Source organism: Bos indicus x Bos taurus, chromosome 20, assembly GCF_003369695.1.
Source record: "Bos indicus x Bos taurus breed Angus x Brahman F1 hybrid chromosome 20, Bos_hybrid_MaternalHap_v2.0, whole genome shotgun sequence".
Lineage (NCBI taxonomy): Eukaryota > Metazoa > Chordata > Mammalia > Artiodactyla > Bovidae > Bos > Bos indicus x Bos taurus.
The window spans coordinates 31699708-31726678 of record NC_040095.1 but is presented as its reverse complement, the minus strand read 5'-3'; the positions used below and the strand labels follow the sequence as shown (position 1 = coordinate 31726678).

At 40.0% G+C, this 26971-nt stretch overlaps 1 protein-coding gene across 5 annotated transcripts in view; it reads left to right on the top strand.

Annotated features, from left to right (window-relative positions):
* The window catches only part of GHR (growth hormone receptor), a 310378-nt gene that overhangs the window by 266708 nt on the left and 16699 nt on the right, over positions 1-26971 (top strand). For all 5 annotated transcript variants that reach the window (XM_027520486.1, XM_027520485.1, XM_027520487.1 and 2 more), the window contains 4 exons: positions 11408-11568; positions 15892-16070; positions 20579-20744; positions 22906-22996. In XM_027520486.1, coding sequence (XP_027376287.1) covers positions 11408-11568; positions 15892-16070; positions 20579-20744; positions 22906-22996 — 597 coding nt within the window. The remainder of the gene's footprint in view (positions 1-11407; positions 11569-15891; positions 16071-20578; positions 20745-22905; positions 22997-26971) is intronic.

Here is a 26971-nt window from a genome sequence, read left to right as displayed (position 1 = left end):
ATGCATTCACCCATTCATTCATTTAAATATATTAGTTAAGCCCTTACTATATGTTGGGTACTATTTTAGATGCTGGAAATATGGCAGTGATGACAAAAAGTCCCTGTCCTCCTGAAGATTAATTTCCAGTGAGGAAAGACAGACAAAAATTTTAAAAATTAAAAAATTAAATTTAAACTGGTATATGGGTTACTGAGAAAAGTAAAGCCAGGAAGAATGTTCAGCTCAGTTCAGTTCAGTCGCTCAGTCATGTCCGACTCTATGCGACCCCATGAATCGAAGCACGCCAGGCCTCCCTGTCCATCACCAACTCCCGGAGTTCACTCAGACTCATGTCCATCAAGTCAGTGATGCCATCCAGCCATCTCATCCTCTGTCGTCCCCTTCTCCTCCTGCCCCCAATCCCTCTCAGCATCACAGTCTTTTCCAATGAGTCAACTCTTCGCATGAGGTGGCCAAAGTTCTGGAGTTTCAGCTTCAGCATCATTCCTTCCAAAGAAATTCCAGGGCTGATGTCCTTCAGAATGGACTGGTTGGATCTCCTTGCAGTCCAAGGGACTCTCAAGAGTCTTCTCCAACACCACAGTTCAAAAGCATCAATTCTTCCGCATTCAGCCTTCTTCACAGTCCAACTCTCACATCCATACATGACCACAGGAAAAACCATAGCCTTGATTAGACGGACCTTTGTTGGCAAAGTAATGTCTCTGCTTTTGAATATGCTATCTAGGTTGGTCATAACTTTCCTTCCAAAGAGTAAGCATCTTTTAATTTCATGGCTGCAGTCACCATCTGCAGTGATTTTGGAGCCCCCAAAAATAAAGTCTGACACTGTTTCCACTGTTTCCCCATCTATTTCCCATGAAGTGATGGGAACGGATGCCATGATCTTCATTTTCTGAATGTTGAGCTTTAAGCCAACTTTTTCACTCTCCTCTTTCACTTTCATCAAGAGGCTTTTTAGTTCCTCTTCATTTTCTGCCATAAGGGTGGTGTCATCTGCATATCTGAGGTTATTGATATTTCTCCCGGCAATCTTGATTCCAGCTTGTGCTTCTTCCAGTCCAGCTTTTCTCATGATGTACTCTGCATATAAGTTAAATATCTGCATGTGCATGAGAGCATCTGAGGATGAGTGTGTGAGTATGAGTGAGCACGTGTGGGTGCATGAACGTCAGTGTGTAATAGTGGGTATAGTGTGACTGTGCATGAATGTGGGAAAGCAGGTGAGTATGCATGTGTGAGTATGTGTAAACGTGTTGGGTGTGTATGGATGCGCATGAGTGTATCTGTAAATGGGAGCATATGGGAGAGTAAACATGTGAAAGTGAGCATGCATGAGTGTGTGTGCCTGTTGAGAGCCCAGGTGATACCTTAAATGAGGTCTTCAGAGACCCCTCTATGGTACCTGAGAGCAGAGACATAAAATAGGTGAGAGAGGCCATGTGACTATCTGAAGGAAAGACTGCACAGACAGAGGAAACTGCAATTGGCTGACATGGCAGGTTGGAGGAACGCAGGAGGCTGGCTAGGACAAGGTGGAAGACAAGGAGAGTGATGCGGGGAGAAGTCAGAGGGTTAGATGGGACCAGACCGAGACAAGCCTTGAAGGCCACAGCCCAGCCGACTTCCTCTGTGGTGCAAAGCCATAGGGTTTTTGTTTTTAAGATATGTGTAAGATGGTTTGGTTCCTATGTAGAAAGTCGACTTTGTCTCTGTTAAATTCATTATCTTCGATAAGGGACTGTGATACTTCTCTTTTCCATTTTTACGGGTATTCCATTAAAGAAGAGTGAAGACAAAGATCTTTCAGTGTAATCACCATCCAAGTCACTTATTGCTTGCCCCTCACTTGGTATGATTTGCATTTCTGTATATTCTCATGTTGCACCTTTATGCTCTTTAAAAGCCTAGGCTCAAACTCTCTATCATCTTCTCTCGTCCACCCAACCCTCAGGGAAGGCCTAAACCAAGAGGCAAGGTTAGTGGAGACCCGATTAAGTGGTGGTCATCAGTCCCAGGATGGTGCTATTGATCCCCCGGAGGAGCCAGGAAACTAAAGGAAGGGGCAGCAGTCAGTGAAGGGAGAGAGCTTAGGGCCAACCATCCTATATTTCAGCCTGGCTCCAGCCTTTGCTCCAGAGTAGTACTGGACAGATTAGTCATTCTGTCCACAATTCAGCCACCTCATACGCAAAATGAAGATAACAGAGCTTGCCCCATGGCTTCTTGGGAGGATTCTATTAACTAATGCATGAAAAAGCCTTATCACAGTGCTTGGTGACAAGCATAGTAAGTACTGAATGAGTAATAGCTGCTATTCTTATTATTGTAGTATGAGAATAATTTAAAATACTATAGAATTCCAGTTCCTGGGCTACAAAAGCATTTTTTTTTTACTGCCTATGATTATTGATATGCTATATTCCATTTTTAATGCAGAGCCGGGTGCTTAATTTGCAAATAAATACGTTGAGTTAACAACCAGGACGGGCCTTACTCCCCTGGTGTGAGAGGTCTCTCAAACATACCCCAAAGGGCACACAAGGATGAGATGCTTGGGCACCAAATGAACTTTTACCCCTGCAAGGCTGATACGCCAGGCTTCCTTGTCCTTCACCATCTCCTGGAGCTTGCTCAAACTCATGTCCATCTAGTCAGTGATGCCATCCAACCATCTCATCCTCTGTCATCCCCTTCTCCTCCTGCCTTCAATCTTCCCCAGCATCAGGGTCTTTTCCAATGAGTCAGCTCTTTGCATCAGGTGACCCAAGGATCGGAGCTTCAGTTTCAACATCAGTCTTTCCAATGAATATTCAGGATTGATTTTCTTTAGGATTGACTGACTTGATCTCCTTGCAGCCCAAGGGATTCTCAAGAGTCTTCTCCAACACCACAGTTCAAAAGCATTAATTTTTCAGTGCTCAGCTTTCTTTATAGTCCAACTGTCACATCCATACATGACTACTGGAAAAACCATAGCTTTGACTATACAGACCTTTGTTGGCAAAGTAATGTCTCTGCTTTTTAATATGCTGTCTGGGTTTGTCATAGCTTTTCTTCCAAGGAGCAAGCGTCTTTTAATTTCATGGCTGCAGTCACCATTTCCAGTGCTTTTGGAGCCCAATAAAATAAAGTCTGTCACTGTTTCCATTGTTTCCCCATCTATTTGCCATGAAGTGATGATGGGTCTGGAATGCCATGATCGTAGTCTTTTGAATGTTGAGTTTTTTTGTTTTTTTTTTTAATTTCAAGAGTTTATTTGAGCATCAGTTTGAATTCTTCAATGCTGAACTGAATTTGGTCAGAAAAGCTCTGAAGACGAGCTGGAGAAGGGCTTTTATAGAGCGACCTCAGAGGCAAAGAAAGAAATTACTTGATGGGGCTACAGTTTAAGTGGTGGCTTTCTTTGGGAAAGCATAGTTGGCCGTTTGTGATTGGACATTCTTTTTTTTTTTTTTTTTTTAACTTTACAAAATTGTATTAGTTTTGCCAAATATCAAAATGAATCCATCACAGGTATACATGTGTTCCCCATCCTGAACCCTCCTCCCTCCCCATACCATCCCTCTGGGTCGTCCCAGTGCACTAGCCCCAAGCATCCAGTATCATGCATTGAACCTGGACTGGCAACTCGTTTCATACATGATATTTTACATGTTTCAATGCCATTCTCCCAAATCTTCCCACCCTCTCCCTCTCCCACAGAGTCCATAAGACTGTTCTATACATCAGTGTCTCTTTTGCTGTCTCGTACACAGGGTTATTGTTACCATCTTTCTAAATTCCATATATATGCGTTAGTATACTGTATTGGTGTTTTTCTTTCTGGCTTACTTCACTCTGTATAATAGGCTCCAGTTTCATCCACCTCATTAGAACTGCTTCAAATGTATTCTTTTTAATGGCTGAGTAATACTCCATTGTGTATATGTACCACAGCTTTCTTATCCATTCATCTGCTGATGGACATCTAGGTTGCTTCCATGTCCTGGCTATTATAAACAGTGCTGCGATGAACATTGGGGTACATGTGTCTCTTTCCCTTCTGGTTTCCTCAGTGTGTATGCCCAGCAGTGGGATTGCTGGATCATAAGGCAGTTCTATTTCCAGTTTTTCAAGGAATCTCCACACTCTTCTCCATAGTGGCTGTACTAGTTTGCATTCCCACCAACAGTGTAAGAGGGTTCCCTTTTCTCCACACCCTCTCCAGCATTTATTACTTATAGACTTTTGGATTGCAGCCATTCTGACTGGTGTGAAATGGTACCTCATAGTGGTTTTGATTTGCATTTCTCTGATAGAGTGATGTTGAGCATCTTTTCATGTGTTTGTTAGCCATCTGTATGTCTTCTTTGGAGAAATGTCTATTTAGTTCTTTGGCCCATTTTTTGATTGGGTCATTTATTTTTCTGGAGTTGAGCTGTAGGAGTTGCTTGTATATTTTTGAGATTAGTTGTTTATCAGTTGCTTCATTTGCTATTATTTTCTCACATTCTGAAGGCTGTCTTTTCACCTTGCTAATAGTTTCCTTTGATGTGCAGAAACTTTTAAGTTTAATTAGGTCCCATTTGTTTATTTTTGTTTTTATTTCCAATATTCTGGGAGGTGGGTCATAGAGGATCCTGCTGTGATGTATGTCGGAGAGTGTTTTGCCTATGTTCTCCTCTAGGAGTTTTATAGTTTCTGGTCTTAAGTTTAGATCTCTAATCCATTTTGAGTTTATTTTTGGGTATGGTGTTATAAAGTGGTCTAGTTTCATTCTTTTACAAGTGGTTGACCAGATTTCCCAGCACCACTTGTTAAAGAGATTGTCTTTAATCCATTGTATATTCTTGCCTCCTTTGTCAAAGATAAGGTGTCCATAGGTGCGTGGATTTGTCTCTGGGCTTTCTATTTTGTTCCATTGATCTATATTTCTGTCTTTGTGCCAGTACCATACTGTCTTGATAACTGTGGCTTTGTAGTAGAGCCTGAAGTCAGGTAGGTTGATTCCTCCAGTTCCATTCTTCTTTCTCAAGATCACTTTGGCTATTCGAGGTTTTTTGTATTTCCATACAAATTGTGAAATTATTTGTTCTAGTTCTGTGAAGAATACCGTTGGTAGCTTGATAGGGATTGCATTGAATCTATAAATTGCTTTGGGTAGTATACTCATTTTCACTATATTGATTCTTCCAATCCATGAACATGGTATATTTCTCCATCTATTAGTGTCCTCTTTGATTTCTTTCACCAGTGTTTTATAGTTTTCTATATATAGGTCTTTAGTTTCTTTAGGTAGATATATTCCTAAGTATTTTATTCTTTCCGTTGCAATGGTGAATGGAATTGTTTCCTTAATTTCTCTTTCTGTTTTCTCATTATTAGTGTATAGGAATGCAAGGGATTTCTGTGTGTTGATTTTATATCCTGCAACTTTACTATAGTCATTGATTAGTTCTAGTAATTTTCTGGTGGAGTCTTTAGGGTTTTCTATGTAGAGGATCATGTCATCTGCAAATAGTGAGAGTTTTACTTCTTCTTTTCCAATTTGGATTCCTTTTATTTCTTTTTCTGCTCTGATTGCTGTGGCCAAAACTTCCAAAAGTATGTTGAATAGTAATGGTGAAAGTGGATGTTGTTTTAAACCAGCTTTTTCCACTCTCCTCTTTCACTCTCATCAAGAGGCTCTTTACTTCCTCTTTGCTTTCTGCCATTAGGGTGGTGTCATCTGCATATCTGAGGTTTTGATATTTCTCCCGGCAATTTTGATTCCAGCTTGTGCTTCATCCAGCCCAGCATGCCGCATGATGTACTCTGCATATAAGTTAAATAAGCAGGGTGATAATATACAGCCTTAACGTACTGTTTCCCAATTTGGAACCAGTCCAGTGTTCCATGTCCAGTTCTAACTGTTGCTTCTTGACCTGCATACAGGTTTCAAAGCAGCCAGGTAAGGTGGTCTGGTATTCCCATCTCTTTAAGACTTTTCCACAGTTTGTTGTGAGCCACACAGTCAAAGACTTTAGCGTAGTCAATAAAACAGAAGTAGAGTTTTTTTCTGAACTCTCTTGCCTTTTATATGATCCAACCGATGTTGGCAATTTGATCTCTGGTTCATCTGCCTTTTCTAAATCCAGCTTGAACATCTGGAAGTTCTCAGTTCATGTACCATTGAAGCCTGGCTTGGAGAATTTTGAGCATTACTTTGCTAGCATGTGAAATGAGTGCAATTGTGCAGTAGTTTGAATATTCTTTGGCATTGCCTTTCTTTGGGATTGGAATGAAAATTGACCTTTTCCAGTCTTGTGGCCACTGGTAAGTTTTACATATTTGCTGGCATATTGAGTGCAGCACTTTCACAGCATCATCTTTTAGGATTTGAAATAGCTCAACTGGAATTCTATCACCACCAATAGCTTTGTTCATAGTTACACTTCCTAAGGTCCACTTGACTTCGCACTCCAAGATGTCTAGCTTTAGGTGAGTGTTCACACCATCATGGTTATCTGGGTCCTGAAGATCTTTTCTGTACAGTTCTTCTGTGTATTCTTGCCACCTCTTAATATGTTCTGCTTCTGTTAGGTCCATACCATTTCTGTCCTTTTTTGTGCCCATCTTTGTGTGAAATGTTCCCTTGGTATCTAATTTTCTTGAAGAGATCTCTAGTCTTTCCCATTCTATTGTTTTCCTCTATTTCTTTGCATTGTTCACTTAGGAAGGCTTTCTTGTCTCTCCTTGCTATTCTTTGGAACTGTGCGTTTAGATGGGTATATCTTTCCTTTTCTCCTTTGCCATTCACTTGTCTTTTTTTCTCAGCTATTTACAAGGCCTCCTCAGACAGCTGTTTTGCATTTTTGCATTTCTTTTTCTCGGGGATGGTTCTGATCACCACCGTCTGTACAATGTTATGAACCTCGAGCCCAAATAGCCCAGCACCATTTATCTGGAAAGGGTAGAATTGATGGGATTAGGAGTATTCAGAATATTAGTATTTGGAGAAGGCAATGGCACCCAACTCCAGTACTCTTGCCTGGAAAATCCCATGGATGGAGGAGCCTGGTAGGCTGCAGTCCATGGGGTTGCTAGGAGTCGGACACGACTGAGCGACTTCACTTTCACTTTTCACTTTCATGCTTTGGAGAAGGAAATGGCAACCCACTCCAGTGTTCTTGCCTGGAGAATCCCAGGGACAGGGGAGCCTGGTGGGCTGCCATCTCTGGGGTCGCACAGAGTCGGACACGACTGAAGCGACTTAGCAGCAGCAGCAGGGCTGCACCTAGTAGAGTACACACGTGTGGGGCTTTGCATCACCTGCTTACAGGAAGAGGCAGATACAGATGCACTTTCTGGCTCCAGTCACTGTTTCTTGGAAAGCAGTTCCCAGGTACCTCCTGGAACCATAGAATCACAACTCCCCGTCCCTGGCACACAATTGAAACTGTGACCCAAAGTCATCCAGAGGCAGAGTAGTGGAGGCAGGGAGGAGTGGGATGGGGCCACTGCACTCCAGGCCTGGCCTTGGTAGCTAAAGCACCAGGGAATCTAACCAGGTCAGGCTGGTCCACAGGACAGGCCCAGGCTGCATGCTTGGCTGGCTCTGTTTCCAGCCAGGTGAGCCAGTGGAAGAGGCAGCCAATTCAGAACAGTCTGTGCCACCCTGTGACGGGACCATGCCAGGTTCAGCCTCGGAGCTGGGCTGGGACTCTGCAGGAATGCAAATTGCAGTCCTGGTGAAAAGGGGCCTCTAGGAGTCTGTCAGCCTGCTCTGCTCTCAGCCTGTTCCTGCAGATGCCTCATTTCCAAAGAAGTGGGCGGGTGAAGACTTGTTCCCAAAGGCTATATATCCCCACCCCCACAAACACCCCCTCAACAAATTATCCTGGTTTTTGACAAGAAAGTTCATTTGCCCTGCCAGGTTGTAGAGGAAATTAGAAAGGAAAATGAGCAGTGTTATTTAAAAAAGAAAAAGAAAATGTTAAATATTAAGCCTAAAACACATGATCTGGATGGCTTGAAAACAGTTGCCCTTAGGACATAAATGATGGTTTGTTTGGGTTTTTTTGTCTTCCAGTTAGGTACCTTTAGGTGGAAAGCACATCTTCTGCTCTTTATTCTGATTTTTATGGATAGGCTCTTTCTAGAGTTCTCAGCCCTGTTTCACAAGCCAGTCTGGGAACAAACCTAAAGCACTTAAGTCTTGGGACTAAAAGAAGCAGAGAGTAGCTTTTAGAAATGGGCTTTGGTCATCTGTAGAGAAATTCAACCCAGTGAAGGCAGGCAACAGAGCATCTGTGTTGTGTGTCCATTTGGCATTTGTCTAAATTTAACAGTTTAAAAATAAGTTTTAAGTATGTATTTAAAATAAAATTCAACTTCAGTTAATGAGGGAGGGGGTTGGGAGTTGTGTTTTGAAGTGGCTCTTCCTGATCCATTGTGCTTTAGAGAAGTACTTTAAGTTGTTTGTTCTGTGGAGCTAATGGGTTGGAGATAATCTAAACAGGGCTTTTCATACCATCCCTTGGGGACCAGGTTGCTGACAGGCCAGAGTTGAGACACTGCATGCCATACGCAGAGCTCATCTCCCATTACCAATCCAGACCTGCTAAGCACCGGCCTACATCTTCAGAACGTTTTCATACTGACTTTAATACTGTCAATTTGTTAAATACATTTGACTATTATACAAAACTTGACTCCTTAACTATTATATGAAAATCTCATTCCCTAGGCAATCTTGTAAAACCATTCTCTTTTACTACACTCGTATTTATTTTTGAAAGTCTATCAAGATAAACTATACCATAGTGCAGTGACCTACCTATCTGTATTTTTCTTTTTCCTATTCTGAACACACACACACACACAGTTTATCTTTCCTTCTACCCTCTACCCCCTTAATTTTCCCATTGGAGATGAATCTCCCTCTCATCCAAGGAGATGGAACTTTTAAGAGCCTCAGCCAGAAATTAAGGAACAGTCCACTGTCCATGTTAATCCCAAGTTCTTTCCAACAGCTGATGAGCAGCTGTCTCAAGGACCCCTTGATATTACATAAGTGTCCTCCTAGCGCCAAACAGACCAGCTTGGGAAACAGCTGTAAAGAAGAAAATGTGTGTCTTCTCCCAGCTTCTCATCCCTTTCTTCCAGTCCCTGCCCTTGCACAGCCTGTGGGGTCCTTCTTGTCTCCTGCTGCCAAGCACCCACTCCCTAGAGCGATGCTCACAGACCTCCACAGCCTGGCCCGCCAGCCACAAGCACCTCAGGGACACAAGGTCATTCCTTCCCGCTTCTGCCTCAGCCACACGTTACCTGCTTTATGTCTCCTTGATTTGTAAAACACCCTCTCAGCCTAGTGAAGAGTAAGTAAATAATGAATGACGCCATCTAAGTAGCAATTCTAATTTAAGAAAGTTTTGCCCAGTGATTCCACTGCCTCTGTTCCCTCTCTTCCTTCCCCTATTGCCACCTTTTAAACTTTTACCCTTCTTCAAGATTGCTAAGAGTACCTCACTCACCCCAAAGCCGCCCATGAATGGTCATGGCAATCATTCTCTTTTCTAACTCCAGTGAGCACCACATATGAACACTTGCCCACTCTGCTCTGTAATATGGTTTCTCGTCATTCCCCCGAGGCTGAAGTATTTCTTTAGACACACATGACTCCCCTGTATATATCAAGCACAATATTTTATGTATAATTGATGCTTATGAAACACTCATGTCCTGAATAAAGGAGACCAAAAAAAAAAGTACTCAGTGGATAATTTCTGAGTCGCCTTCTAGCCTGAAAGTAGGGATCAAGGCCCATTAATCCTTATGGCCACACAGTGCTAGTGTCAGATATGATACCTGCAGAGTGCTTGCATAGGAGGCACCCAAAGATGACTTGCTGAATTTACTCATTCAGGCAGGCAGGCAGATGGGAGGTTGGAGGAGAGCTGTGTCACATTCTCTCACATATTGCTGCTGGGATGGACTTGAGTCTGAGCCATCTTTTGATTGCTCTGCATTTTTGTTCAGGTCCCCTTGGCAGCTGATCAGGGTGAATCCTTTCCCCAAACTCCGACATCCTCCCCCAGTGACCTTCCTGCCATCTCTTTTCCATTCGACATCAGTTCTGCTGTTTTTTTTTTTTTTTTTTCTTAGTTTTATTTTTAAACTTTACAATATTGTATTAGTTTTGGCTCCAGTTTCGTCCACCTCATTAGAACTGATTCAAATGTATTCTTTTTAATGGCTGAGTAATACTCCATTGTGTATATGTACCACAGCTTTCTTATCCATTCATCTGCTGTTGTTTTAAGTCATCGAGGTAAATAATGCTTTCTGTAGAATGGGGTGGAGGTGAGTAACTCTAGGGTGGACCTTAGATATGGAGGTATAGCTTTTCTGATTTCTTCAGTGTTCTCCATGTGTCCATCTGTCATCTGTGACTTGTTTCATTTGTTCTTATCTGATCCAAGATACAGAAAAGGATGAGCTCATTCTTTGTGGAGAAACACTCACAAAGGAACTGATAGGTAAACACATTGATTCAATACAGCCCCATTTTTGTTTTTTCCATTCTTTTTATATTATAATTAAATGTCCATTCCCATTTACAAAATGGACAAGAAAAATGCTTTCTTAGTTTGGAGAATTTTTTTTAATTTCTGGTCTGGGTTTTAAATTTCTTTGGTTTCTTCTATGAGTAGAGGGGGAAAGGCTAGGAGTCCCATGTTTCTTAAAGGTTACCTGGATGTCCAGCATGTTTGAAATGTTACCATGGCTCTTTGTTTAAGAAAAGATATCAGGAATATGGGAAGGAGTTCAAGGCATCAGGAAAACTCCCACCCTCCACTGCCAAGCACAGGACAACCTTGCAGAGGAGATGGACATAAGATGCAGTGGTTCAGAGTAGGGTGGTAGCTGATTTTCCTCTTCAGGACCACCCACATCTCACTGTCACTCAACTTGGAGAACACCATCCATGTGTCGCCTCAGTTTCTTCCGCCATGAGTTCGGGAAATACCCAGGTCTAAAGACTCAGCTGTTCGCTGGGATTCTCTATAGTTTAGGAGTTGATTCTGCAGTGTTTTAATAAAAGAATATTTTTAAACCTCTGTAAGCCTCAGAACTTTCATCTGTAAGATGGGGAAAGTACCTACCAATGAATCACTTAAATTAGGAGCTGGCACCTTATATGCAGTCAACGAAGGGATACTTTTACTATAGACAGACATGCCAAAAGGCCTCCTCTCAGTCTGCAGACACTGATCGTCAGTCCACAGATGTGCTAGTCCTTGGAAATGGTACCACTAAGATACTTGCTCATAAAATACTCGTGTCCTGGTTTATTGAATGTGACTCTTAAGCAGCTTGCTTTGAATGGCACTATTGCATGATTTGGGGAACAATTCTTCCTTTTTACCCTCCATTTCAGGGACATTCAAGAATGGAAAGAATGCCCCGATTACGTCTCTGCTGGTGAAAACAGCTGTTACTTTAATTCGTCTTATACCTCTGTGTGGACCCCCTACTGCATCAAGCTAACTAGCAATGGCGGTATTGTGGATCATAAGTGTTTCTCTGTTGAGGACATAGGTAAATCACAGGTTTGTGTTTTATTTGACATGGCTTTAGATTACATAAGCGGGGAAGGCTGCAAAGTCCAAGTGCATGCAAGTAGGAAGACTTTGCCATTGCATTGCATTGCATTCTCTGGGTGGATGGAAGTCTCCTTTATAGCACATGAGATAAGCTGGTGAACAAGAAAGGGCGGGGGAGCTCAGGTTGGCTCTAATATAGAACAATCTGGCAGGAGGTTTATAAAGGGAAGAATAGGAGTCTTATGGAGTCTTTTCCTTGAGAAGGTCTCTGAATGCCAGTTTGTATTCTTGTGTGGCACTACAAGGAAGAAACTCAATGCACTCTTAAGATTCCTTCTCTCCTCATGATCTGGTATGATGATTATATTCAGCTGTACTGAAATACATTGGCCTTGATCTCTGGCATTCCTATCATAAATGCCTATATTTTCTTTAGGTTTCCCAGGTGGCGCTAGTGGTAAAGAACTTGCCTGACTATGCAGGAGATGCAAGAGACACAGGGTCAATCTCAGGGTCAGGAAGATCTCCTGGAGAAGGAAATGGCAACCCAGTCCAGTATTCTTGCCTGGAGAATCCCACAGACAGATGAGCTTGGTGGGCTACAGTCCAAGATTTTCTTTGCCACAAGGCATAATCATTCTGGAATTTTACATTGGCAAAACAGCCAAAATCAGTTTAAAGGCATGTTTATAAGATCTCAAAACAAACACTGGAGAAATCAGTTCAGTGAACTAAGTGAAAGATTCAGGCAGCTTATCCCTTGCCCACCATGTGGACATAGGGGAAATGAAACAAGACAAAGAACCATAATTGGAATATTCGTGTTTGTACTATAATAGTATAAACAGCTAAATAGAATCACAAAAGGACCATAAGTAGCTGACACTGATGCCTCGCATCTATCCACAAAGCTTGTTTGTTGCTTACAGGAACTCCTTGGAGCCTCACTTAGATGTGCTGTTCTTGTGTGTGGTTTCCAGGCTGGAAGAGACCGAGAGAGGGAGGGTGGAAGATGCAGATAGAAACAAGTAAATCTGATTGACTGTGGAGGGAGAAGATTGAAAAAAATGTAAAAAGCAGAAGATAACCTGTCTGCATGGTTTAAAGAAACTATTGAATCCAGAGAAGCTATCAGTACTTGAATATATGCCCTAAATTTAGTCATTTAGTCTAATGACTAAATGGGTAGGAGAAAGAATACAGTATCAAAGACTTGTGTTCTAAACCTGTCCTGCCAGTAGCCACCCGACTCGTTCACTTGGCTGATTTTCACTGAGTGCCTGGCTCCTGGCTGGGTGTGTTGGCTACAAAATGAGTAAGACACAGTCAAGTGGGGAAAGCAGGCATGTTTACAAATAATTGAGATACGGCCAGTAGGTGCTGGCCTTGAGGTGTGTGGAATGCACAGCAAGCCGAAGTGGTGGCCAGAGGTGTGAATGATTGACTGGGCCTGAGGGATGAGAAAGGGCTGCGCGGAGATGGTGACAGTTCAGTTACTTCTTAAAGCCTCAGCAGGAGTTGCCGGGTATACAAGATGGACAGTGTCTGCTAATGGCTACTGAGTTCCAAAAGTGATAGCACGGAATAGTCACAGACTCAGGAGCGGTTTGGCAGGCCTGACTGGTTGACCAGAGGAATCATCAGTGATTCTGTGTGCCCCACAAAGGAACCTAGACTTTACCTGACTGCCCAGGGGTACACTTGAGGATGTTTAAGCAGGCAAATGACCTCAGGATATTTACAAAGCATGTACCATAAATCAGGTATGCTAACTGTGCTAGATGGGTTCTATTATAATTTTCATATTACAGATGGTGAAACTGATCCCCAAAGCAGTTCAATGTCTAGCCCAAGGTCAGAACTACTGGTAGGCAGAGCTGAGATTTGCACGTAGGCAGCATAACTCCAGAGCCCACGCTCTTAACCTCAAAGGCATAGTGTGTATGTATACGTGTGCACGCATGCATGCAAAGTTGCTTCCGTTGTATCCGACTCTTTGCAACCCTGTGGACTGTAGCCCACCAGGTTCCTCTGTCCATGGGATTCTCCAGGCAAGAATACTGGAGTAGGTTGCCATGCCCTCCTCGAAGGGATCTTTCTAACCCAGGGATCAAACCCACATCTCTTATGTCTCCTGTGTTTGGGGGCAAGTTCTTTACCACTAGCGCCACCTGGGAAGCCAGAGAGTATTGTACTAACATCTCAGGGAAATTCATCTTGCTGCAGTATAGAGGGTAGATTAGAATAGCACAGACTAGATTAGAAGGCTTTGTGATAATCAAGGCAAAAGATGATGACAGGCAGGGTTACCGTGATAGCAGGGAGGGAGGGAGCTGAGAATGAGAGACAGCAAAGAACTGGGGTGACCCTATAGCTCTGAAGATGCTGATCACAAGCTTCATCTTCCTTGTGTATTATGCATATACTCTACTAGACCTCTCAGGGCTGGTCTTTGGATTTAAAGTCGTATATGACTTAGGTGTCTGTCATTTGTTCAGTTTATTCTGCGCTTCTTTGAGTCTCTTCCTTGGGCCAGGCAGTGTTCTAGGTGCTAGAGGCAGGAAGTGTCTGTACCAGGGGGACATTTTCTCAGTGCGGGTGGAAGGAGACCATGCTGGGAGGAAAGACAATGTGGAAAAATAGGAGAGGCTGCAGTGGGAGCATTATCACACACAGCCTCATTGAGACAGAGACACTTGAGTAAAGAAGGAAATGAGAAAACAGTCCCATGTCTATCTGATGGAAGAGGGCATAGACAGGGTAAAGATCTGGAGGTGGAAGCACACCTTTGCTCACTCAAGGAAGAGCGTGGGGTTAGTGGAAGGACACACGGAGAGGGAAGAGGAGCATGATCATAAACCAGATCCTGGAGATCAGAGGGTCAAAGCTATGGCACCCTTTAAGCTTTGGTGTGACTTTGACTTTCGTCTGGAGATAGGAAGCCTTTAGAAAGCTTTAAATGATGAGCAATGTGATCTAACTTAAGTGTTAGGATGACCAGCATGTCCACAGTGTTGAGGATTGTATCGAGAATAAACTGAAGGGGGACATGGACCACAGGAAGAGACTAGTTAGGAGGCTAATGCTTCAAAACAAAATGATAACGGCTAGGACCAGGTAAGAGCAGAGCAGGTGAAGAGAAGTGGGTAGATTCTGGAAATATCTTGGAATTACAGCTGACAGAATGTGAGGTGACGGGGGGGAAAAAAGTGAGTCAAGGAAGGGTTCACCATTTTCATCCTGCAGGAATGGAGTCATCATTAACAGAATTAGGGAAGGTGGAAGAGGAGCAGGTTACAGGCAGAAGACTAGAAGAGAGATGGTTGTTATTATGCTCATCATGGTGGTACTGGGCATTCTCAAAAGGGACCCTGTTCTATATCCTCTATTAAAAGTGCGGGAGAGGTGGGGGTGTGGGTAAGATGCAACATGAGTAATAAGTTTGAGAAAATTTCCCTTTAAAAATATTTTTATAGTTCAGTCATATAAAGCGTTAAGCTTTGGTTTTCAGAACTCATCAATCCCCAGCAAAACTGGAAAGATGAGGTGTAGGTATCATTATGCGGCATATGTAGCTTAGCCATTTTGCAAATCCCTCCAATTTAATTTCCAAAATGTGGTCATGACTAATCAAATTGGGACTTTCTCTGTTTTTTTAAAAAGTAGTATCCACTCCACAGAAGTCAATAGCATGCAGTTAAGTGAAACACAGAAAACACTGACTCATCACCATCTGAGATCAGTGTAACGCCCTCCTCCTATACCTGAAGAAATGATCACATGGGGCCAGGAAGACAAATGAAGGGGTATTTACCAAGTGTTCTGAAGGACTGTGCTTCTGTAGCAGTGCAGAAATAAATGAGAAAGAAAATTTAAAAGGCCTTACCCCAGGTAACATACAGAAGAAAAAAGACTTCTCCACCCCTCGCTCCAAAATGACCACACGTTTAAATACACTTGGGTCTTTCTGACTCTCTATTCCTTTCAGTTCGGGGTTAAAGTGAATTCCTTTGCCAAAATCCCAAAGTATTCATCTTATCAGAGCCAAAAGAAATGCAAAATGTGACAGATCTTCAAGAATGGCTATAGATCAGATTTTAAACTCAAAAAGGAATTTTTTATAGGGGCTTTTTTTTTCAGTTAATAACAGGTCATCCTTAATTTTAAAAATGATACTCTGCCATAAAGTGGAAGTGTAATGATGGGAATATTGGAAGAATCGAGAATAATGTATGAAGTAACTTAGTCGTCTTCGGAAAAATGCATTCCACTAACATCAAGCTATGTCTGTGTACTAATTCTCTGCTGAAATGCACAGTACAACCAGATCCACCCGTTGGCCTCAACTGGACTCTACTGAACATCAGTTTGACAGAGATTCATGCCGACATCCTAGTGAAATGGGAACCACCACCCAATACAGATGTTAAGATGGGATGGATAATCCTGGAGTATGAACTGCACTATAAAGAACTAAATGAGACCCAGTGGAAAATGGTAAGATATTATTACATCTCACATTGAAAAACCCTTTGACTCTTCTTTTTTGTGTTCAACAACCCCTCTCATTTCTAATTAGACTTTCTTTTGACTTAATACCACATATCCCAGTTCTAATTTCTTATTTGAGAAAAATGGATATAATCACTAAAATTTCATGTTGGAATTCTTTAAGACAGCAGATGCTTACATGGAGTTTTATATGGAAACCTACGGAAGAAAAGGAAAATGATTTCTCCACTCATCACTGGTGTCCGGTCTAACCTTATAATAATATCACATTCTCTAGTCACTCAGCTATCTGTGAGGATGTGGCTAAACATGGGAAAGGTTATGATCAAGGTCAGTAGTGAGCTGTGGCTAAATATTCGCCCAGGATTTTAGTTGCCACTGTTCAGCAGACTCCCACTAAAATAAGTTCTTCAGTGACTCCACGAGGGAAACAAAGGGAGGGAACTGATCCCCTAGAGTTTCAGAAGGATGTTTTGTCACATACCCCAGGGAGAATCAAGCTAAGAGGTTTTTACTTAGGCAAGTAGCCTGGTACTGGGTTGACCTCTGAACTCCTCACTTCCTTGCCAAGGGCATGGGAACTGGGCACTGAGATAAATTCCACATGGCACACAAGAAGAAGAAAAGCAGGATTATCATGCTGCTTTCAATGTAACCAACTCTAAATCAGTTTAACCACAGCCACAGGCCTGGCCAAGCCAAGTGGTTTCTGGCCAGTCACCAGGTTGTGCCCAGCATCCTGGCATGGCCTCACTCCTAGAATTGAGACACCAGGCCCTGTCCATTCAGTGAACTGCTGAAAACGGAGCCAGTTTTGTCATTACAGGAAAGTTAAGTTTAGAGCACTATGAACAGTTAAATATTGGCTTCAAGGTTCTGTTTGTGGAATCATTCTAATTTAGATATCTGTTCCATAACTTGGTACAGAAAAGTTTGGCTGGATACTGAGTCAAACAAGGTATTCTAAATTCAAACTTCAGTCAAACATTTATTCAGCAGTATTGAAATAACTAGTATACACAAAGCACCGTGCTGGGCACCCCAGGGCAGCATTTTCCCAAAGTGTAAATTTTGAACCCTCAAGGGTCCCTGGGACTCTTTCAGGGAGTCCACAGGGTCAAGACTATTTCCATAATAACACTAGAATGTTCTTTCCTTTTTTGACTGCATTGATTTACACAGGTGGTACAAAAGCAATGGTGGAAACACTGCTGCTGCCTTCACACAAATCAGGGCAATAACTCCAGACTATACCGGTAGTCACTATGCTCTGCACCACTCTGTACTCACAGAAAAGAAATGGAAGCAGGCGAGGTGGGGGAGGCAGATGTCCTTGACGAAGCAGTACATATGTTTCTAAGTTTATTAAATCATGATTTCTGACTATGTAGCTTTTTCATATTCTGTGTACGCATAAAGCACTTTGGCTGCATTCGGAGCTGTGGATGGTTATTTTGAGCAAAGGCATTTAAATACCCGAGTTCCTGCTTGAACTAGCTGCTTTTTGCTTGGAACACCATTTTTACTTTGAAGGAACAACTGGTAAACTGATAGATGACTTTTCATATTTGAGTTGGCAAATATTTGGCAAATAGTTCTTGGAAAAGAATAAAGTGAGCTTAACACTTCAAGAAAAACAATTGACAGTATTTGTTGCCAGTGAGAAAATTTGAGCTGTCAAGGTTAAGTTAAAATTTTGGAAAACTTCGCCATCTGCAGCTGTGAGCTTGAGAGTGTTCCCAACCTTTGAAGATCTGATGCGATCAATGGTGATCTTAGCAAAAGTGGTTTTTTTTTTTTTTAAATATTGTATAATGAAATGTGTGAACAGGTAGAAAATCTGCATAACTCAGTGAGTGATATTTTCCAAGTGACCAATACATGCTGTAACCAAACGACGAATGGAGAAATGATGCATTCAAAATACTAGTTGCAATGGTGGATTTTAATATAAAGAAGTGTGAAAGATTTATTGACATGGTTTCAGATTTCACACTGCAACTAACCTTTAAGAAAATACTACTTACTGAGTTTTTTTGTTGGTGGTGGTGTTGAGGAAGAATATATATAATTAGCTGAAACAGCTATTAAAAGCTCTCTTCCATTTTCTCACTATATATCTGTGAGATCAAGTTTTATTCATGCACCTTAACCAAAATCACACATCCTAACACAGTTTTAATTCAGAAGCAAATGTAAAAATATAAGCATCTTCTACTAAGCCAGATAGTAAAGAGATTTGCAAAAATGTGAAACAATGTCATTTTTTCACTATAATTTTATTATTTCAGAAAGTACAATTCTTATAAAAATATATGAACATAAAATCAGTTTATCATCATTTTGAAATTAGTATTTTTGAAATTCTCAGTAATAAATCCATGATACTTATAAGTTTGGTCATTTGCAAGGGTCTCAGAGTTGCCATGAGTATCAAGGACCCATCTATGACAACTGACCTTTCTTAAAGAACTTATGATCTAGTTGGTTGTAAAAACAAGAGGCATAAGCATTAAAAAAAAAAAAAAGGATTGTAAGTCAAGGGGGAAAAAGCTAATGTGTGTTACTTATATCAGGAATTTACCATTTGACAACATTGAATTTAGTATTAATATGCCCATTTTTTTAATTAAACACATTTTGAATATAATAGTAATTCTAATGACCATGTAGTTGCTTACAAGTATCTACCTGCTAAACCAATTGTGTTTTTGAATTTTGGGGGTTGTTTTTTTAAGACTTAATGAGTGGCATAGAATTATCCACAACATGTGGGTCATCTCTTGAGTACACACTGAAAAAGCAAATGCTGAAAGTGTTAGTCATTCAGTTGTATGGCAACTCTGTGGACTGTAGCCTGCCAGACTCCTCTGTCCATGGAATTTCCCAGGCAAGAATACTGGAGTGGGTTGCCATTCCCTTCTCTATATACCTGATATTGTGCTGGGCTTCAGAAATGTAAAGAGAATGAAAGCATTGTTTTCTCCCAGGGAATATGCGGTATAATATAGAAATTTGAGCGATGAATTAAAAGAAGTAATACGTGTATTCTCAGGCAGGATGGAGTAGGGAAAACTGCCAGAAAAGACTTAGAATATCAGCAGTACTTGCACTGAGAATTAGCCAAGAATAGGTGTTCCCTCATAGGCAGGTGACAGGGGTCAGGGCAGGATTAGTTATGTGAGCAAATCTGAATTTGGTGTGGCTGCTGTGGAGGGCTGAGGGAAGATGAAGAGGGGGCCGTAGATTGCATCACTCAGCCCCTTTGGGATTTTGTTATTAATGAAACCTGTAAAGAAATAATATATTGGTGATGGTGACAGAGAAATGTAGGGCTTCAAGAACAGTAAATAGAATTTTTAAGAAAAATAAAAAGTTTAATATTCAGAAGCATTTCAAGTACATAAATATTCCATGTATTAAGCTTCTATAAAAGATCAAACTAACCATTCTGTGTACATGGGGGGAAAAAAAGAGGTACTTTGTGAGTAGAAACTAACTGTAGCGAAAGGAAATTTGTTTTAGAAGCTAAAGGTCCAGCTTCTAACTTAACAAATTATGAGAATCTTATTTGTGTGAATAACCCAGGCTGTTGAAAAAGAATGTTCCTGGTTTTCCTATAAATGGGAGCAAGATGTTCTACCTGAAAATATATAAAAAGCATATATTGACTACTTACTTTGAATATTTGACTTGAAGGAAAACCCCATCATTAGTCGTGTCTTCCTCTTTGATAGCAACATGTCTGAGAATCTCACCTGCCTTCCCTGGGAAAGTAAAGGAATGGCCTGGCCTTCAGGACTGCGGGATCCTGATGTTTGTTACCAAAGGCCTCTAGTGACTTTTCTTCATAGATTTTGAATAGCATATATTTTTGAGATGGCTTTAAGCCTTATAGAACAAGCTGATAGAATTATTTGAAACTTTAAGACAACTGATTTTTCTAGAACACTTTACAATTCTGTGATCATATGAATGACTACCCAGGATTTCCAAAGAACAGATATAGACATAGAGAATAGGAAATATGTTTGGTTTTTACTGTCCTGATGTCTTTACATAACAATGTAATATTCCAAAGGGTAGGCAGTGTGTCTGTAATCTTCTTTATAATTCTGCCATCCTCTATAATAATTCTATTATGCTTTGATCTTAGGAGAATATCTGACAGCCTAATGCAAGAATAGAGATGCATTTCTTTTAACAAGTCTATTATATCTTTGGGTTTATAACAGAACTAATTTGAGGACTGTGATTTATTTAACAAAGTGACTTTTTTACCATTTTTAAATTGAAGTGTAGTTAATTTACAATGTGTTACTAAGTTACTTACTTAGATCTTTCTCTAAATAGCAAACTCCAGGAGTGCATTTTAAAGTATTTCCTACTTTCCAGAAATTCATTTTGAATAAAAATGCAGAAGCACCTCATGGAGCTTATTGCATTGAGTTGTTGACTCTCTAACCAGTAAGTTTTATATTTTGTCTTGAAAGATGGACCCTTTAATGGTAACATCAGTTCCGATGTACTCGTTGAGACTGGATAAAGAGTATGAAGTGCGTGTGAGAACCAGACAACGAAACACTGAAAAATATGGCAAGTTCAGTGAGGTGCTCCTGATAACATTTCCTCAGATGAACCCATCTGCATGTGAAGAAGGTAAACCTAAGAGATTAAGGTGGCAGCCAACATGGTTTCTGTCAATACACAGGCATACATTCCCTATACTGTTAGAGTGTTGTCCAGATCAATATACATTAGCCTCAGTTTTCAGGATGAGGGACCTGGAGTTCACTACCTGTAACAAGTATTATCCATTACGAAAGAGGAAGGAGGATTTCACTTCTGAATTGTTCAGGAAAAGTCATGATGTAGGTGCAAGTTAAAGAGGAGAAGAGACACAAAGTTACTGATGGAGGAGAGTGGGGTGATAATTCCAGATAGAATTTCAGGTGATTCTTTTCTTTATATGTTTCTGTATTTCTAATATTTCGTTTGAGTTTGTTTTGCATTTATAATAATAAAAAAAGGTTTTTCAAATATACAGAGAAGAAATTCTGAATCTGGATGGATGGCTATCTATGTGGCTTCTAAGAGAAAGCCTAGTATTGAATCAGCATAAGTGGTCAATGGCAGGTGCTTATTGGTTTTAGAAAGTTGGTGTGTGGCTTTTATCTGGAGGAAGGCTTGATAAATCATGTGCTAGTTATGCTCAAGGGTGACATAGAATATTTGAAGATCCTATATAAAAGAAATGTAATTTTAAAATATAAACACAATTGTTTCTGCACATATGGTACAGGTAGAACCCATGATGCTATATAGCACAGGTGAAAATGTCTATAACACCATTTTTTCTAAGCTCTCCTCAGTAGGCTTGTTTCAGACAGTATTTGATATATGGAAATTCTGGCTTAAAAGTACATTTGCAATGTATGGCAAAACCAATACAATATTGTAAAGTAATTAGCCTCCAATTAAATAAATTTATAGTAAAAATTAAATTAAATTTTTAAGAAAAAGTATATCTGCCACATGCCCTTTATCGTGATGGCATTTAATTCACTTAAAGATTTTTTTAAACAACTTTTTACTTCTGTTAGAAAAGGAAAAAAAACTCTTGCTTTATATTATGTTCCTAAGTATATATCATTGATATAAAATTATAGATACCACAAGAACAAAAAAAATGGTATTCTCTCCCCCACTAATTCTTTATAACATGCATAATAGCTCCCTTGTAGATTTTAATATGTGAATAAGAAAATAAATAAAAGAATATCACAGCATAAAAGCTTTCTTTCAGTAAAGCAGTGTTATGGTAAAAGTGAAAAAAAGTGGGAAAGTGTTAGCTGCTCAGTCGTGTCCTACTCTTTGCCACCTCAAGGACTGTAGCCCACAAAGCCCCTCTGTCAGTGGGATTCTCCAGACAAGAATACTGGAGTGGGTACCCATTCCCTTCTCCAGGGGATCTTTCCCCACCTTGCAGGCAGATCCTTTACAGTCTGAGCCACCAGGGAAATTCCACCTTAAAAGTAGTCAACCTCTGCCACTGTGGCACTTGTTCTAAAGAAATGAAATAGAAGTTTTACAAACAGTCTCCCACAAATTTTCTATCAATTATACTAAAATCTGAATCAATGGGCATGACTCAATGAACATGAGTTTGAGCAAACTCTGGCAGATAATGAAGGATAAGGAAGGCTGGCATGCTGCAGTTCATGGGGTTGCAAAGAGTCAGACATGACTTAGCAACTGAACAGCATTCTAAAATCTGAGAGTCCTAGTACTGATCTTCTGTCAAACAGTACTTTTTACGCTGTAAAAATGTACACCCTGCATATCTAAGAAGTTTTAATAATGATTCAAAAATACAACTTGGCCCCCATCTTTTTGATGGATCCTCAGTCTAGATCAGATCTAGATCTAAAGATCACATTAAAAAAAAAAAAGAATTGGACATTATTTAGGTAAAGTAGTATATTAACAAGCATCACTTTTCCCTCAAGCTAAAGCCTTTTAATGACACACCCTGAACACATAAGATGTTTAAAGCAGGTTGTTTATATAATAAACATGGATTGTGCTTAAATTGTATGCTGTTACTCTTTTTTTTTTGGTATACAAAAGGATCTGAAGAAGTGGATAGAGGTGTTCTTAGAAAATACTAAGTAATTGCATTCTATTTCAGTGGCTATCAAGTGAAATCATTGACTTTACTAGATGAATACAAATTAGGAAGTTTTATGTGGAACAGGAGAATGAGATATAAACTTCAACTGTTCATAGTTCTGTGAGATATTATTTTTGTGTTTTTCAGATTTCCAGTTTCCATGGTTCTTAATTATTATCTTTGGAATACTTGGGCTAGCAGTGACATTATTTTTACTCATATTTTCTAAACAGCAAAGGTAAGTGTGATATAACCTACTCTGATATGTTTTGCCAGTTATTTAGCAAATGTCCATGTTTCCATTTTTTGTTTGATGTTTTCTTTTGTGAATCCTGAGTGAAGTGTTTCATCAACCCAGTGAAACGTTATCGCTCTACATTTACATATTTGTTGTGTCCACAGAGAGACAACACAGGTCTCAGTTTTATCTGGAAAGTTGCATAGCATGTTAAGAGGGTGAGGCTAGTGACTACATACCATGTGACATGCACCTTAAAGTTCCGCACTGATATTTATTCCAGGACCCAGAGGTAGCTTTGAGCAAAAATTTAAGTGGTGAACTAAAGCTACTAGATAATTCAGTCTAATAAAACCTTTCTTTAGACTTCATATGATACCAATCTTAAGTAAATTTGGGTTTATTTAAATTGGTTGGCTACTTACAGTTTGGTATTTTACCTTCTTTTGTCAGAGATAAAATTCTAAGTTTGAGGACACCATCCTGCATCCTCTTGCAGCCAGAAGGCAGGTTTCAGTTATTATTCTGCCACTGTTGTTTGAGTTCATTTGAGTCCCTTTATCTCTAGGACTCCACGTTCTCATGGGTAATTTGAGGGTGGTGGATTGTATGATGTTTAAGTTTCCCTTAAGCTGTAAGGACCATTATTCTATTTTCATTCTTGAAAGAAACTCAGTATAGACTACAGAAACTTTTAATACAAAATACTGGAAAAGTTACTGGTGTGGGTTGCCAGTTTTCTTACATTTAGAATATGCCTTAAGTCCCATAGGTTAATCTTGTCCCTTCTCCTAGAATTAGGGTAGCTAACACTCCATTTGCCTGGGACTTTCCTGGTTTTAACACTAAAAATTCTGTGTCTAGGCAAACCGAGACAGTTGGTTACTCTATCTAAAACCGAATACAAGTTCTCCAGGTGAAGCCATGAGGCATCTAGAAATCAAAATAGGCTTTATATTATGAATATATTGTGAAATTTTTTTACTTTGTTTTGAAGCTGTATAGCATTTGTAAACATCAAAACAGAATTTCAATAGAAGAATTCTAGAGTTACAGAGTGTCAAGCATGCTTAAAAGTCTCCAAGTGGATGCAGGAAGGATTATTTTTAGTAGAGTTTCATCTCCAATTTAGTAATGTAAACTCAGGGGGACAAAATTAACTCTGGAGAATTTTGTTTTCTATCTTTCTAGCAACATTATTGTCTAACAGCAGCTTTCAGTTTGGGAGGGAGGAAATTAGTAAATAAAATTCTAAACAATTATTTACTTAAATGTATTCATTACTTAAGTAATACCAAAGGAGCCAAATTATTCTGTAGATTAATTTGAATTCACTGAACTGTCCAGTTAGGTGATAGGCTAATTTATATATAACTACAGCAGATAAACTCACTACATACATAAAGTAATTTACTTTTAACATTAGTTGTCAATTTCAAGTCATCACGAAGGCCAAGCAAATTTATGTTGCTAAATTACATTAGCTAACAATATTTGGAAGAAAAAGTCATCCTCTGATCAAATAGAATTACAAAGGAAATATATTAACCTTTGTCTAAAAGATAGTTTTCTATGAATAATGAAGTTTTTTTAACTATGACACTTGGTCAAAATCACCAAATTGGAAAAAAATTTGAAAATCTATTTGTACTGCCAAATTCCCTGTTCTGAATTTAATTCTTTTCAACAAAAAACTTATCTTCCTTTTTCATATGCCCACAAAAACCCTTATCATTGTCTAAATTTCCATGTTCTAATGAAAGCAGGAAATGGTAGAAAATAGCTGTCAGCAAGTGTAGAAAGAACAATTAAAATAAAACTCAAAAGAATGAGATACTATGTCAGTTACCGCAGAACTTCAGGACTATAAAGGATTTCAGGTGCTCCTTGTGTTTGCTTGAGATTTTGTTAGTTCACAAACCAAGCCACTGTTCCCTTTCTTAATCCAAATCATTAAGAGTCAACTCTAGTAAAATGTATAGTGTAATTTGGATTTGAATTAAAGATCAGAAACATAGTTTCATGCCAGTTTATCTTTATTCTATACTCTGTTGCTCCCACCATACAACTTACTGTAGCCATCAAGCTATATGACTAAATCAGGAACGAAATAACTGAATCAACATAAAACAGAAGTGGCAACCTGAAAGCCAGATTCAGCCTGCAGATCCATGTTTTGCTGGGGTTTTTTTTTTTTTTTTCCTTCTGATTTTTGAGGGACAGTTTTGCTACAAAGTGTTTCTAAAACAGGGAATTTTCACACAAAAATCAAGATTACTAGATTATTTTAAAAACAGAGATCTTGGACTTCCCTGGTGGTAGGTATAGTCGTTAAGAATCTGCCTGCCAGTGCAGGAGACATGTGTACGATCCTTGGTCTGGGAAGATCCAACATGCTATGTAGTAACTCATCGTCTGCACCACAACCATTGAGCCTGTGCTCTAGAACTCAGGAACTGCAGCTACTGAAGCCCACAGGCCCTTGAGTCCATGCTCTGCAATAAGAGAAGCCACTGCAGTGAGAAGCCCACGCACAAAAACTAGAGTAGAACCCACTCCCCACAACTAGAGAAAAGCCTGTGCAGCAACAAAGACCAGAACACCCAAAATAAATTTAAAAAATTTTAAGTCATTGCCATATTAAAAAAAAAAAAAAAAATAGTGAAACTGGGTTGATAATCCTGCATGGCAATATGTCCCAAGACAGAGGACCAACCATCCCATTCAGAAAGGGCTCATGTTCTCTGTCACAATTCCCATCTCTCCTTATGACTGGCTTGGTCGCTCCAGGCTACAGGGTGTGCCACCCTAGCCTAAAGGCAACAACACTTCCCTGACAGCTGACTCTCAAGTACCTAAATGCATCATCCTCTTAAAAAAAAAAAAAAAAGAGGGACCCATACAGGGCAAAGCATATTTGGGGATCTTTATTTCCTGTAATTAGAGTTATGTTACATTTTTGGTTTTGAACCTGTGAAGCTCTATACAGTCGGCAAAAAGAAGACATGGAGCTGACTGTGGCTCAGATCATCAGCTCCTTATTGCAAAATTCAGGCTTAAATAGAAGAAAGTAGGGAAAACCACTAGGCCTTTCAGGCATGACCTAAATCGAATCCCTTATGATTATGCAGTAGAGGTGATGAATAGATTCAAAGGATTAGATCTGGGACACAGAGTATCTAAAGAATTATGGAAGTTCGTAACATTGTACAGGAGGCAGTGACCAAAACCATCCCAAAGAAAAAGAAATGCAAGGAGGCAAAGTGGTTGTTGGGGGCAGGGGCGGGGGGCTTTACAAATAGCTGAGAAAAGGAGAGAAGCGAAAGGCATGGGAGAAAGGGTAAAACATACCCAACTGAATGCAGAGTTCCAGAGAATAAGAAGGCCTTCTTATCTCACCTTGCTAAATGAACAATGCAAAGAAATAAAAAAAAAACACTAGAATGGGAAAGACTAGAGATTTCTTCAATAAAATTGAAGATATCAAAGGAACATTTCATGCAAGGATGGGCAGGATAAAGGACAGAAATAGTACGGACCTAACAGAAGCAGAAGAGATTAAAAAGAGGTGGCATGAATACACAAAAGAACTATACAAAAAAGGTCTTAATGACCCAGATAACCACGATGGTGTAGTCACTACCTAGAGTCAGACATCCTGGAGTATAAAGTCAAGTGGGCCTCAGGAAGCATTACTACAAACAAAGCTAGTGAACATGACCGAATTCCAACTAAGCTATTTCAAATCCTGAAAGATGATGCTGCGAAAGTTCTGCACTCAATATGTCAGCAAATTTGGAAAACTCAGCAGTGGCCACAGGACTAGAAAAGGTCAGTTTTCATTCCAGTCCCAAAGAAGGGCAATACCAAAGAGTGTTCAAGCTACTGTACAATTGTGCTCATTTCACATGCTAGCAAGGTAATGCTCAAAATCCTTCAAGCTAGGCTTCAACAGTATGTGAACCAAGAACTTCC